Below are 14,475 nucleotides of genomic sequence, written 5' to 3' on the forward strand. Positions count from 1 at the left end.
TTGTTCGGGAGGCTGGAAGTCGTCGAGCCTGCGAGCGAGACGATTCGTAATGACTCTCGAAAACAGCTTGTAGACATGGCTCAGAAGTGAGATGGGTCTATAATTCTTCAACAAGGTTTTGTCACCTTTTTTGAAGAAGAGTACCACCACACTTCTGTGCCATGTCGTAGGCGTTTTTCCTTCGAGGATGACGGAATTGAACAGCTTCTGAAGAGCCCTTAGTACCGGCGTTCCGCCTGCCTTCAAAAGCTCAGCCGTGATTCCATCATCACCCGGTGCCTTGTTGTTCTTCAGCTGTTTGAGAGCCATTCTAATCTCGTACAGACTGACGTCCGGGATATCTTCGGTATAGTGTCGGGTCAGTCTAGCTCTTGGGTCTTCGGCTAGATTTGTGACAGGTGCGCGTACAGTCGTGTATAATTGTCCGTAGAACTTCTCAACCTCTTCCAATATCTCCGGCCCCGACGAAATGGCTCTGCCATCCTCTGCCTTCAGCTTGGTCAGTTGACTTTGGCCAACAGACAGATCGAACTAGTATAGATATTATAATTCAATTTTTCCACTATTATGATTGAAACACACTTATTTAGTAACAAGTTTATTTTGTGAAAAAGGCGAGGAGGAAAATGACATCTATGCAACATAACCTCACTTTTAACATACACTACATACCTTCCCCCTCTAAGGTAAAGATACTATATAAATATAGTTTTGAAAACGAATTTTTTATAGGTTTCTATTCGTTAATTAAAACGCACCTCTGTTAGTTTTGCTTTTTTATAAAATTCATCGCCACATCGTTAAAATCACGGTTTATTTTATGCCATGATTGCACCTGATAATATTGTCTGCAAAATTTATATTCCAATTTAGTTTGAAAGTATTATTTTCATTCACTGTTTCATCAAGAGCAAAATATGCTGAACAAAGGCCGATATAATAGCCCCGTGTCGGCTAATCTGGCGAAATTAACACGTACATTATTAATATTAAAGTGCTTCGGATCTTTGATGTGGCTAAATTAATTTGTTTAATAATCTAATTGAGCCTAAGCCGTGTGAATTGTAGAATACGTATTGGCTCACAGGTAATTTACCAAACAATTTTATTGAGACAGTTAACTTTCTTACTTTAGTTTATTATTTAGGGTAGGCATCGGAATTTATCTACTAAGGAAATGCGCCACGGCGAATTTACAAACTTCCAAAATCTGGATCCATAAAAACTATCCATATGCCTTTTAAAAACTGAATAAAAGGCCTTTAAATTTATTTCTGACTTGACTTTTTTGTTGCGAAGTTACAACTTATTGCAACTGATTAATTAATTTTTATAATAACAAACTGATCAGGTACTTTTTACAGTAGTTATGTAATTAACATTTTCACATTATTATTATTAGATTTATTTATTTTTCCAATGTTGATATCTATTTTCATTCACTTTCCTTAAATAAAACACCAGAAATATAAAAATAACTCAATATTTAATTCAGAATAATATGCAATTTGAGTGTTGCCCCAAGTTTGTTCAGCAACAACAAAATTATTTGTTTCAAACTCGTTGAAACTTGAATAACGCTTGAATTGCAAAAAGTATTTTCTTTCAAAATTGTTCAAATTTTCACTTTGTTGTTAAAGAAGACAATATTTCGAAAACAAAACTTGTGAATTTGACAAAATTAATTCTAAGAAAAGTGTATGTTAGAAAAGTAAGTCAGTAGGTGTTCTGTATAAAATAAAATAAAAATAAAATATGTTTCTTTCGAACCAGGGTCCATATGGAACTGACCGTCTAATTTAATGACAATGGTCTAACTCAGGGGTAATTTAACCGAATGCTGAACGTCGACATGAGTCGTCGTCTTTCGACTTGTTGTCAAAATTCATAGAAAGGACAAGTCGTCGACATCTTTCTTTTGAAATAAAGCTGTCGACACCAAGCCGTGCTGTCAGCGGGCTGTGTGTAGAGGCCTGAATACTTTTAATTATTGTTTTCAGGGAATAATTTTTACTTAACTAAAGGCTAATTAAATATACCTACGTTTGGTGTCCTCTGTTTGTGACCTAGGGTCGTAGTATTCAGATCAACCAATTCACTGTCTCTTGTTTTTTCCCGATCGACATCAAAACCACTGAATAATTAGAAAAGTATTGAACCTTATAACTCTGAAATACAGCACTAAATTATAAAACTTGTGGTCGCAAGCACCGTAGAGTAGGTAAATAGCGCAGCAATATAACCTAGGTTAATTACCCCTTCTATTACCACAACTCATTGCCAGTAAGCCGAGCGTTACATTGCTGGAAGTTGAGTGAAAAGAAACCTTACATTTTGTACCTAGTTGAGTGAAACTAAGTGAAGAAAGAGGGCTACTTTTTAAGCACTTGTTTATTAAAGAATGAACCTGATAAGACATGAAGATTACTAAGGTTGAGTTGCACCATTTAATTTTAAAAGTAACTATAACGATAATCATAAGTGGTGTTTTTTGTATGGAGTGTGAGAGGTTTGTGAAAAAAGTAAGATCTCTCAGCCTTAGTGCAGAGAATAAGCCTACGTTTAGAGCACTTGTTTATTAAAAATCCTGTAGCTGTTTAGACATGGTAGATTTATTATCACAAATCTTTATTTGTGACAAATATGGCACACTTTATCTCCATGATTTACGAGCTTACTTGCATTGTAATCAATAAAATAACTATTTCCATGTGGACCAGAATCAAGTATTTATTCTGTGCTAGAACTAACTTTTGCTTATTTAGCCTCGTGTCGCAGCATTGTGCGCAAAGATTTCAGTCTCTTAAAAAACAGTTAGTCTTTATTATATCAAATTATAATGTAGAACCTTCCAAATTGTATTTCTAAGTACCTGCTCTAACTAAAATTGAATCCCATCAAAACAGCAGCTGCAGCGGTCGGTGATAATCACTTACTAAATGTGGGTAGGATCTCATGAAAATTTTCATAACCCTCCCCGGTCCTACGCAAACACTGCGCGATCCGACGCACCGGTTCTAAATCGTTTGCTAATGGAAATTATTCAAATAGGGCCACTATTAACCGGTTCTAGTCAAATATCGGCAAATTGGTTGCGGTTGCCGGACAGTGGCCATATAAGGCACGGCTGCGCATACATTAGCACGCTCTGCGGTGGGTGCAGATGGAGTAAATAGTGAGACTTTATTACTTAATGACAGACATTGTGCAAGGAGTGTACTTGTAGAACTAAGATTTCTCCTCAGAGATTTGATTGCCATTAATCCTTCAAGGCCCGCGAATCTAGACACAATAGATAATATAATCAATTGTTATGACATTAATTAATGCCGTCTGGGACTCAAGCGGTTAAATAAAAGAAGAACATGCTACTACGGCCTTAGTAGGTTTATCAGGACGGAGCCAAGTGCTAGATGTCACGATATTACACCTTCTATTTTCAGTAAGATATATCAAAGAAATTGGTTCTCTTACCAAAAACGTATGTAAAAGTAAAAAGAAACAATAGTATTGGCTTGGCCCTTTGAATAGTAATATGTATATTTCAGTCGCGTTGCGGGACCCAGAACTTAGCTAATGCGTTTGATCTTGTAGAAATTAAAGTCTAGTTTCTTAGTAATAGGTAATAGTCTATTAATTAATGTGCGGTCCTCCCATACGGTAAAGCTTACACCTATCTATTTTTCTTACTCGTACACATACACATAATAATATAGAGAACACAAATACCTCTCTTTTTCCATCAGGGGATAAAAATAACCGCGATTGATATTTTTATCCCAAAATATACTTCTCAAGAGCTTACAAAAATATTCAAACCATGTAAACACGAGTCGTCCCTCTAAAATATTGCAATCTGTTACAAGACCGTGCCCAAAACACTTTATACCCCATCAAATTGATTTACCTTGTTGTTTGCTGGGAATGGCCGCGGAGATCTCGTGATACAAAGGGGCACCCTAAGGTACAGTGTTGGGCCCTTATCGTGATGTAGGGTTTTCAAATTTCATTTTCTGTTCTTGATTGCACTTTGAAAGAAGGTAAACAGAGTTATATTTTTTTCAGAACATATTCACGGAATAGGGTTGAAAAAACTATGACCTCAAAACAGTGCATTGACACGATACAACACAATCATGTAGCAGACAATAGTACCGATATATTTGAATTTAAATTAATAAATAAGTGTAAAGTCGATGTGTTGCTTGCCATATTTGATAAAATAACCTAACTCCAACTGCTGGAACACATGATTGACGACAGACTTAGATAAGATAGTGGTAGCTAGGCGCTAGCCAGGTGGACTTAGAACAAGCCCTACCACTAACCAAAAAAATAAAAATCTGCCCCCAATTGGGAATCGAATCTTACCACTAGACTAGACTAGAGACTAGACTAGGGTTAAGAAAGTAATCTTAGGCTGAGTTGCACCATTGCGATGGTGAGGGACCTCCCCGTGGTGCATCCCGGGCAACGTCCGCGTGTTCTGTCACGCGGGCGGCTGACTCCTCACCGGCGCGGCAGGTCGCGTCAACTCGGCGGGCCTGTCGGGCGACCCGTTACCCCCCAACGGAGGGGGGCCGGGGGCCCCGGCTACGGAAGTCGGGGCCAAGACAAGGAAAAGTCAGTAAAACCCTCAAACGTCAAGGTCTGGCGGGGGCCGAGGAACGATATCGGGTCGTATTAGGCTCGATATGGTCGGTGCAGTAGCACCGGCCGTTACCCCGCCCGGGGAGTTGGTGGGGCAGCTGCGCCCGTAAGCAGATCACATAATGGACAGTGCTGGCAAAAAAATTATTCCCCAGGCGGGTCCCGGAACTTCCGGGGAATCCCGCCCCGCCGCTTCGGCGGCGGGCTGCCCTACGTATCTGGGGGGGGCACCCACTGTTTCTCGGCTTCAGCCGTGCGAGAAGGAGGAGTGTACATATAGTGTAAATAGATGTGTGGGAGAGGAAAACACTGCGCCTGGAAATGCAGGCATTGTTGTAAATAGTGTAAAAGAAGGAACTGTACATAGTGTAGATATGAAGGAAGATGGTGCGAAGCCTAGCAGCGACAAGCTGCAAAACATCATGCAGCTCCGCGTGGCACGTGTCTCGTTGGAACGCATCGACATCGAGTCGGACTCAGCATCAGCGGTGTCCATGCACTCGGTGGGATCTGGCTCGGGAAGCGAGTGTGCCCGGAAGAAGTTCTGGAGCCGGAAACGAAGTTGGGAGAGGAATACTGCCGCTTCGGATTCCGAGAAAGATGAGAGCGCCCCAGACCGAAAAGTGTCGGCGGGGAAAGCGTCTCGAGGCCGGGGCCGGCCGCCAAGTACAGGCGAGTATGTTGGCAAAGCCAAAGCACAAGCGGCGTTCAGAAAGGCCAAGTCCGAACTAGAACGGGAGGAGCTTCGGCTTGCAGCCGAGAAGGAGATCGTGGACCTGACGGCTCAGGCGCGGTCAACCAGAACCAGCGCGGAAGTCAGGATTGCCACTAAACAGGCGATTGAGGAAAATGAGACGATAGACGGCCTGCTGAAACGTGTGCAGACCGGGATCGATCTCGTACAAAAGGTGGAGAAGAAGTCGGGCCGTCTCCAAGGTCCGATGCAAGCTGCTCTAAAAGAGGCAGTAGTAATGATTAGGGCGGCTACTAACACCCTGGCCACCCGCACGGTAACGGAGGAGATCCACGACCTTCAGGCCCATCCACCCTAAACCAGGATCCGTGGGGGAGACCATATCGGCTTGTTATGAGCAAGCTGCGCCCGTGGACTCCCCCGCTTACCACCACCATGGATCCTGGTCTACTGAGTAATGTGGTTGAGGCCTTGTTCCCAGCAAGAGAAGACTGGGTTCCCCCAGTGTGCTTCAGCTCGGAAGGAGTCAGTGAGGATGAGGCACCTGAGGTCACGGAGGGGGAATTAGGGGCAGCCATACTTCGCCTTCAGGCGAAAAACACTGCCCCTGGACCGGACGGAATACCAGGAAAGGCTTGGGTCCTTGCCCTGAAAAACGGGTTGGAGCCCCGATTTAGGGAACTCCTCACAACCTGCTTAAGACGAGGCCACTTCCCTCGGAATTGGAAAACGGGGAAACTCGTACTGCTGAGGAAAGAAGGTCGGCCAGTGGACTCCCCGTCGGCATACAGGCCAATTGTTCTACTGGACGAGGCTGCCAAGTTGTTGGAACGCGTCATCGCCACCCGCCTCAATCGTCACCTTGAGGAGGCGGGACCAAACTTGGCAGATAACCAATACGGCTTCCGGCGGGGCAGGTCCACTATTGATGCCATCCAGCAGGTGAAGACCCTTGCCGAGGATGAGGTTGCCCGTGGGGGCTGCGTAGTGGCGGTGTCCCTAGATATCGCCAACGCTTTTAACACCCTCCCTCACGGGTGCATTGAAGAGGCTTTGAAGTATCATGGTTTCCCTGTATACTTGCAAAGAATTGTGCTGGACTACCTGCGATGCCGTGACGTAATCTTTCCGTCCGCGGATGGTTGGGGCAGGTGGCCTGTGTCGCGCGGTGTTCCACAGGGGTCGGTCTTAGGTCCACTCCTGTGGAATATCGGGTATGACTGGGCAATCCGAGGCTCGGCCCTACATGGCATCGGGGTAGTTTGTTACGCTGACGACACCCTGGTTACAGCCAAAGGACGGACGTATAGGGACGCAGCTATACTCGCAACAGCTGGAGTGGCACAAGTGGTAGATCGCATAAGACGGTTAGGGCTAAAGGTCGCCCTGAATAAATCAGAGGCGATCTGTTTCCACGGGCCCAGAAGATCACCACCAGCGGGGGCGGAAATCGTGGTGGGTGGCGTCTCCATCGGCGTCGGGTCGACGATGAAGTACCTAGGATTGGTCCTCGACAGCCGGTGGAATTTCAAAGCCCACTTTCGGTATCTCGCCCCCAAGTTGATGAAGACGGCAGCGGCATTGTGCCGCATCATGCCAAACCTAGGAGGCCCACACATGGGGTGCCGCCGTCTATTCGCTGGGGTCATCAGATCCATGGCTCTGTACGGCGCCCCCATATGGGTTAACTCCCTCAACGGACGGGACAATTTGACGGCACTGAGAAGGCCCCAACGGGTCATGGCAGTGAGAATGGTGCGCGCATACTGCACCGTGTCTCGGGAAGCGGCCTGTGCGCTTGCGGGTACCCCTCCATGGGAGCTCGAGGCCCGGGTGTTGGCGGAGGTCTACCGGCAAACCGCTGCCGCAAGACGCAGTGGTAACCCACCAGCGCCCCGGGAAATAGAGCACTGGAGGGAGGAGGCCCGCAACGAGATTGTGGAAGAGTGGTCGGCCTGTCTGATGGAGCCCAGTGCGGGCCACCGGACGGTCGAGGCACTGCAGCCCTGCTTAAAGGAGTGGTTGGAGCGGCGCGGTGGCCCACTTACGTACCGGATGGTGCAGGTGTTGACCGGACATGGTTGTTTCGGGAGATACCTGCACAGAATCGGTCGTGAGAGGACCGCCGCCTGCCACCATTGTGATACCGGAATTGAGGACACAGCAGAGCATACTCTAGAGGTATGCACTGCGTGGGAGCCGCACCGAGCCACGCTCCGTGCGGCCATTGGATATGACTTATCGCTACCGGCAGTGGTCAAGGCCATAGTCGGTAGTGACACCGGATATGACGCATTTAAGGTCTATTGTGAGGCCGTCATGAATGAGAAGGAAACGGCTGAGCGGGAGAGGGAAGAGGATCCCCTCGCAGACCCAGCTCGCCGTAGAAGGATGGGCCGAAGGCGGCGGGCTTTTGCCCGTCGACCTTGATAGTTGGTAGTTGGACATTTGCAGGCAGGCCATTTACACCTGTCTGCAATGCCAATGTTTGTACATATTCTTGTACATAGTGTTGTAAATATATCTTTTCCTTGTACAGTGTACATATTTACCTTGTGTATATGTTACGGCTAAAGATAGTTGTGAACATAAACTTAAGATTAGCCGGCTAAACTTAAGTTTATCTTCGTGAAGCAGCTAATGTTCGATAACATGTTAGTTTGCATTGTGGTATTCCATCTTTAGCCGGCTAATGTGCACATTAGCCAAAACGAAACGGCTAAAACTGTATTCGATGGGCGCGCCAGGCCGGCGGAGGGCTTGAGGGAACGGTGGGGAGACAACGCGTGCGCAGTTTTATTTTGTTTTATTTTGTAATTTTAAATACCTACAGAAGATTATGTAATGACCAAATGGTTTACCTTATTATTTTATTTAAATGATTAGGAAGATATTGTTTTAAGTAATTAATATTTTGTTATTGTAATAATTGTAATTTTGAATACCTACATAGGTACATAAAAGTATGTGTTATGAAAGTGATTATTTTTTAATAAAGTTTTCATGTCAAAATAGTAAACATTATTACATTGTTTCCTTTGCCATTTCCTTCTACATTTTTAGCCAAGGGCCTGCGGTTACACTTAAGTTTAGCCGGATAAAGATAGAAGAAACTAACATTAACACCTCGTCGAAGATAAACTTAAGTTTAGCCGGCTAATCTTAAGTTTATGTCCACACCTATCTTTAGCCGTAACATATATACTGTGTATAAAAGATGTACATAGAAGTCTCCGTGGGTTTATGGCGGAACATCACATCCGCCACGAGTAGAAGTGGTCAAAACTGACGGGTCTGCATTGCAGACAACTGTGTTTTCTTGTAGGGTGGCATTCGGGAAAGGCCCAGCTATACCGTTAGCCTCCTACAAACACAGCAAGCTGGAGACTGGTGGAAGTTTTTAGTGGGTAGGCCCTGCATCATTCAAACAGAATGTTCAACTAGCTGCCTTTAACCCGCTATAAGGTAGCCAAAATGCTGCAATTTATCTCATTAATAATTCGCTCAGTCAGCAGGAAAAGGAAAAGTAATATTCTATCTTCCTTATGATTGATCTTAACTTCACTTTACGATAACGAAGTAACTGAAATCGTTCTTTAGAGGAACTGAATACTACTTTGCAAGCTATTACCATCTAGTAGGCTTGATGTAGAAGGTAAGTGGTGCGCAACAAAGTTGGAAATAACATTCATCTGAGTCGTCAAAGTTTCGACCGAGTGTCTTACGAGTGGGGTTAACACTTACATGGCCTCCGTCGCCTATTTGGAGGTGGTGAAGCAAACATTTCCATTTCCGAGGATGATGAGGATGAATCTGAAAAAGACGACTCGGATTTCGAGCTTTTCCTTCATCCGGGCCGACAGAAGTCAACCTTTCACCGTCACCACTCTTTACCCTTACACTCTGCATCACTTATATTTCCTATTTGCACATTTTAACTGTGTTTTATTCTTATTTTATACTTAAAACAAGAAGATAAAAATTTTTGCTGTGTAGGCGGCAAAAATCACAAACGCTATGAAATGTCAAGTTGACAGATCACCAATTTCCATAGAAAGTGGTGCCAGCTGGTGTATGAAGAAGGTAAACTAGATGATAAAGCAGAGACAATTGGTAAGTTTTCTTATACCATAGACTAAAATAAGGCAAAGATCATAGACAGCTCTCTCAACAGAACGCTGTGTTTTATTAAGGCACATAATACATACAAGTGCCAAGTTGAACGAACACCGGGCACACAAGTCACTGTTGTTTAAACTTTCTTGTATATAGGCAATTTTGTTTTGTTGTTTTAGCTTTACCCAATTATGCCAAAAACTCAAAACTCACAAAAATCATTATCTGCTAAATACCGGTATTTTATATCTTGTTTTAGAAAAAATAATATATTTTTTACTGGCAATGAAGTGCCCGCCTGTCTGACAGAAAGCGCGTTTTGGTTGATAGGTTGAGCGCTGAAAATTGTGATGTAAAACGAGAAAAATAAATGTTTACTGGCCAACATGGCGAATCCAAGGAAATTTAGTGAAAAAATCGCTCTCCACAACCAAAAGCAGGCTGAGGAAACGGCCGCTTTTGAGAAAATTATGCGCGAAGTTTCCGTCGCAACCAATAAGGTATGTCGCCTATTTACTCAGGCAATCGCTTCCTGGCCGTCAAATGTGCGAGCCGACGTAAACAATAATCGTTACAATATGCCTATTGCGCCTTATTGATAAACTCAATAGTTAATCCTGTCTAAATACAAACAACGCACTGTTATGAGGACAATCGTTTTCGTATACTTTGTTGTAGAAGTCATTGTTGAATTGGTTTTAGCATACATTACAACCATGAGCATCATAATAGCGTCGTATTAATAGTTACATTAATCGTAATACTCTTGAGATGTCTTTACACTGCTGAAAACAATAGCAAATTCGACATGGGTAGTCCTATAAGCCCATTTGTACATAAAGATGTAAACAATCTTATCTGTGTTCATTCATAGGTCATGCATTCGTTGTCACGCTGCTAACATTGATTTCAGTCAAATTATATTGTTCAATATTATAAATAACTGGATACAATACCAGTACAATTGTTTTTGTCAACAAATAGTACTTTTGTAAAGTGTAATGAAAGTAACAAGTATTCCTACAATCTTACTATGGGTTGAAATTGTGAGAGCACTATTGCAGGTTAATTCTAGTACTCGGCGTGCAAGAATGAAAGCCCCACCTGAGCCCATTGCGAATGTTGAATCGACATTGCGGCCGGCACAACAGGGCTTGGGCACTTTCCGCAGTGGTTCCCTGCCAAATGTGGCTGCACCACAAGCCACGAATGCAGAGCCAAATGATACCAAGGTTCCTTCTTATTGGAAACCCCGTATTTTGATTATGACAGTAGAATTGCTATTTTTTTTATTTTATGGTAGTGGTGCAGTTGTAGATGGCTGTAAATTCATCCAAGTTATAGGCTAAAGTGTTTTATGAATATTTTGTTGTATTCAAATTACCCATTGTTTTGTTTAACACCTTGAAACTTTGGTTAGGTTGACAGTACTCATTGTGTATGAAATGTTTATTGAATACCACTAACACTAAAAGTTAATATTAGACCATTTATAACAACTTTATGTGACAGGCAGCTTAGAATTTCTTTTATAATGGATTTTTGTATATTTTTTGCAGATAACAATTTAGCTTAAGTTTGGTCACAAAATTAAAGTTGACCTATAATATCTGTACATGACATTAGTAACTGTGTTAACACATTCAAAATATTCTAAATTATGCTAAATTAATTATAATGTCTGTCATAATACACGTTTTGGTTCATTCATAAATGAACTGGACCATGGCTTAGAAACTGTTAAAATATTTACATTACAACATGTGTTAACATTTTTTGATGAGCATCATCTGTACAATCAACATTACTTTTAGATAGGTCACATAAATGTTGCTTTATTCATGGTTTTATTCAATAAGACTGTAAACTTTCATATTAAGGAGTGCCCTTGAACAATTAACTACTTTTAACAATCACTTACCATAAAACTGTACTTGTTAACAGTCTTTTTTTTTAACTAATGAAATTATTAAAATGTTTTGAATTGATGGCCAATTATGGAAGTTACTTGTAGTTTATTGTTCAAAGGCCTCAAAAAGCATGTGGTCTTGCATCCAGATTAATTTACAGCTAGATAGACATTTTAACAGTGCACCAAGAGGTCCTGCCTGTGCCTATTGTTTTGAAAATATTGACCGTTTTGTGAATGTCCTAGAATTAGGTAATCATATTATTTTCTACAATTCCAGTAGTGTGTATGCTAAATATAAATAGGCTGAATGCTAGAAAACTGGTAGTTAGGGTATGATATGATTACATTATAGAGAGCAGAGTGAAGTAGAAGCTGGTTGTATTTTAATAAATTTTATTTATGTTTCTAGTAGTGCTTAATTACAAATGTACAAAAAACCAGCTCTGCTTTGCTCTGTGCTCTTAATGCCTCCTTAACTTTCCTGTAGATTTCTTTGTTAAGAGCTATGAAAATGGTGTTGATATGGTATGATGATTAATTAAAAAATTTATGGCAATTTGATCAAGGCAGGCAAGGTTGTGGTTACTGGTTACCATAGTTTTAATTGAGTTTCATTCAGTCAAGGTTATCGTTTTATGTTTTTACAACACCATTAATTTATTACCAATGCATTGTTAATAAACAAAAATATTCGAGTTAATGTAGTAAATGTTTTGCTACCTATCTTATTTTTCAATACTTAATATTTTATTGCATCTATTATGTACTTAAAATTAGAACATTATGGACCCTGTAGCAATTAGGAGAGAGGAGTATGTTCATGAGTAAAATCCTATTGGAAAAATTCTAATGCAGATTTGTAACTGTATAATTCAAATCATGTTACTATCTCATATTTATTTCTAGAAAACTAGGGTAACAATGACTAACACTTGATTACATTGCATGCAAGCCATGCAATGTAATGTAATGAGTGGAATTCTCAGGTTTAAGCACAGAAATCTGAGAAACATACAAATTCCACTAATTAATGTTACTGTTAAACATCGATTTGGTTGTGGATCCTAACTTCCCTAACACTGCATACTTTATACTTTTTGTTTATTTTACAATGAAAAGAGGCAAAACTGTTTTAATTAAAATGGTGTTAAATTGGATTATGGATGAAGGTGTTTGCAATTAGATTGGTAAAGACTTTTGTTTACTACATTTTGGTGCAGTTAAGTTTAACTGCGCCAAAATGTAGAAAAAAGTATAGTGATGCGCGAACTTGATCGAATCAGATAGTGTAAACACGCAGTTGAGTTCGTTTAACGTGCGCGTGTTCGATCAAATTCGCGTATAGAACTGCGCCATTACAACCCGGTCAAGTTAACTGCGCACCTGCGAATGCGACTCGCTCGCACTCACTCGCACACCCGCGAGCATCGATGTGACGTCACAGCAACTAGGTACGCAGCTAACTTGACCAAGTTGTATGCTAACTGATCAGTAGGCCTAGCATGCGCGCCGCGATAAGTCTATATCACATATTTTTATCGATTTTACGCGATAAGCCCATACGTTTGTCTAAAATCATCGATAAGATTTTATCACGGCGCGCTTGACAAGACAAGATTAAACAGTGTTTTGTTTCCCTCTAGCCGGAGGAGTCGCCACAGTACGGGCTCGGTGGCGGGACGTCGCCGTCTCGCGCGCCGGTGCAACGCGGGCGCACGTCGTCGTCTGTCGGGCCCATGCGCCGCCCGGCGGACCGCAAGCATGATACCAGTCCGTACGGCAGCACTGTTTATTTGAGGTAATAAGGGTTATTATACTATCTACTGGCTGTACAGCAGCCTCAAAGGACCAGTGGCGGATTTACCAGTAAGCTAAGTAGTAGTCTCCCTCGCACGCTCTCGTAAAGCGCGAGCGTACATCTTTCACGACGCACTGTTGATTTGAGGTAATAAGGGCCATTTTATTATATTCTGGCTGCACACGGACATACTATGCTCTGAGAGACATTGATATAGCGTAGACGACAAGAAACGCAAGCCCGTACGGCAGCACTGTTTATTTGAGATAACAAGGAGTGTTCATTTAATACTCCTCCTTTCCTCTTTCTCTAGGTTTTCCTAGATATTAGTTCCTTCCTTTCCTTCTTTTGCCCTTATTCCAGGGGAAAACCGCTCTGCTTGAAGCGAATTCCGCGCGCACTATCCTTCCCATACCCCATACAGCCACTGGAAACTTAATTCTTATTCAAAAGTCCAGTGGGCCAGCCAGTTCATTCAGTTGTAACAGGATACATTTTGATATTTATTCATTAGGTAACATGTGATTGCATAGAATCGGTACCTATTGTATGTAATGTAACACAAGCGAGGAAGAAATACGCGGTACCCGCCCGATGACCGCAAGCGTCATGAACTCATGATTCATGAAATTATGACACAGCATGCATTATCATTATCTGACTGCCGAAGAAGGGTTACGTCTTGCAGTATAACAAAATACAGGGTGTCCCTCTCAGTATGGATCTAACAAAAAGGATTGATTCTACGGCTCAAATGCTAGAACTTTCCCTAAGAGACTAACCCGACACGACTAATCCTAAAGGAATCCCTACTTCTGTAGTAACAACGGTACAAGTAACTTATAGAAATAAACGTATATGGTGGGCGGACAGGAGTGGGTAGAAAGAAGAATGGCGGGAAGACAATGATTTTGTCTACACAGGACTGACATAAACTTTGTTGCAATATCGTACTTATTACAACTACATTAAATACCACATCGTTAGCCTTGAGTCCTACAATGCGCTCTAATATTATCAAAAAAGTTTTTCCTGTATGTTCTTAAGAAGTTGATTATCATAAAAACAATGTACATGCACCTTAATTTGACAGTGCAAAAAATTACTACCGATTCATGATCAAATGAGTTCATGTCATGGGATTTCCGATCTATAAATAAACATAATAATAATACCTACTGTTATTATTTATACTTAAAGTTCATACTTGAAGTATGAAGGAAGGATAAGTTTAAAGATTCGTTATATTTTTCTACTTTGACTAGTCTCTTGCTAGAGTTGCGCAGTATTGTTAACTCTATGAAT

At 41.9% G+C, this 14,475-nt stretch overlaps 1 protein-coding gene across 1 annotated transcript in view; it reads left to right on the top strand.

Moving 5' to 3' along the window:
• Nucleotides 1-9,758: 9,758 nt before the first annotated feature.
• Nucleotides 9,759-14,475, top strand: part of LOC114359626 (CREB-regulated transcription coactivator 3) — a 34,378-nt gene continuing 29,661 nt past the window's right edge. The window contains exons 1-2 of the mRNA XM_028314092.1: nt 9,759-9,960; nt 13,016-13,170. Of these exons, the coding sequence (XP_028169893.1) occupies nt 9,847-9,960; nt 13,016-13,170 (269 nt within the window). The 5' untranslated portion in view covers nt 9,759-9,846. The remainder of the gene's footprint in view (nt 9,961-13,015; nt 13,171-14,475) is intronic.

The sequence above is a fragment of the Ostrinia furnacalis genome, unplaced genomic scaffold, assembly GCF_004193835.3.
Source record: "Ostrinia furnacalis isolate ACB-3 unplaced genomic scaffold, ASM419383v2 OfSCF4519, whole genome shotgun sequence".
In the NCBI taxonomy this organism is placed as follows: Eukaryota; Metazoa; Arthropoda; class Insecta; order Lepidoptera; family Crambidae; genus Ostrinia; species Ostrinia furnacalis.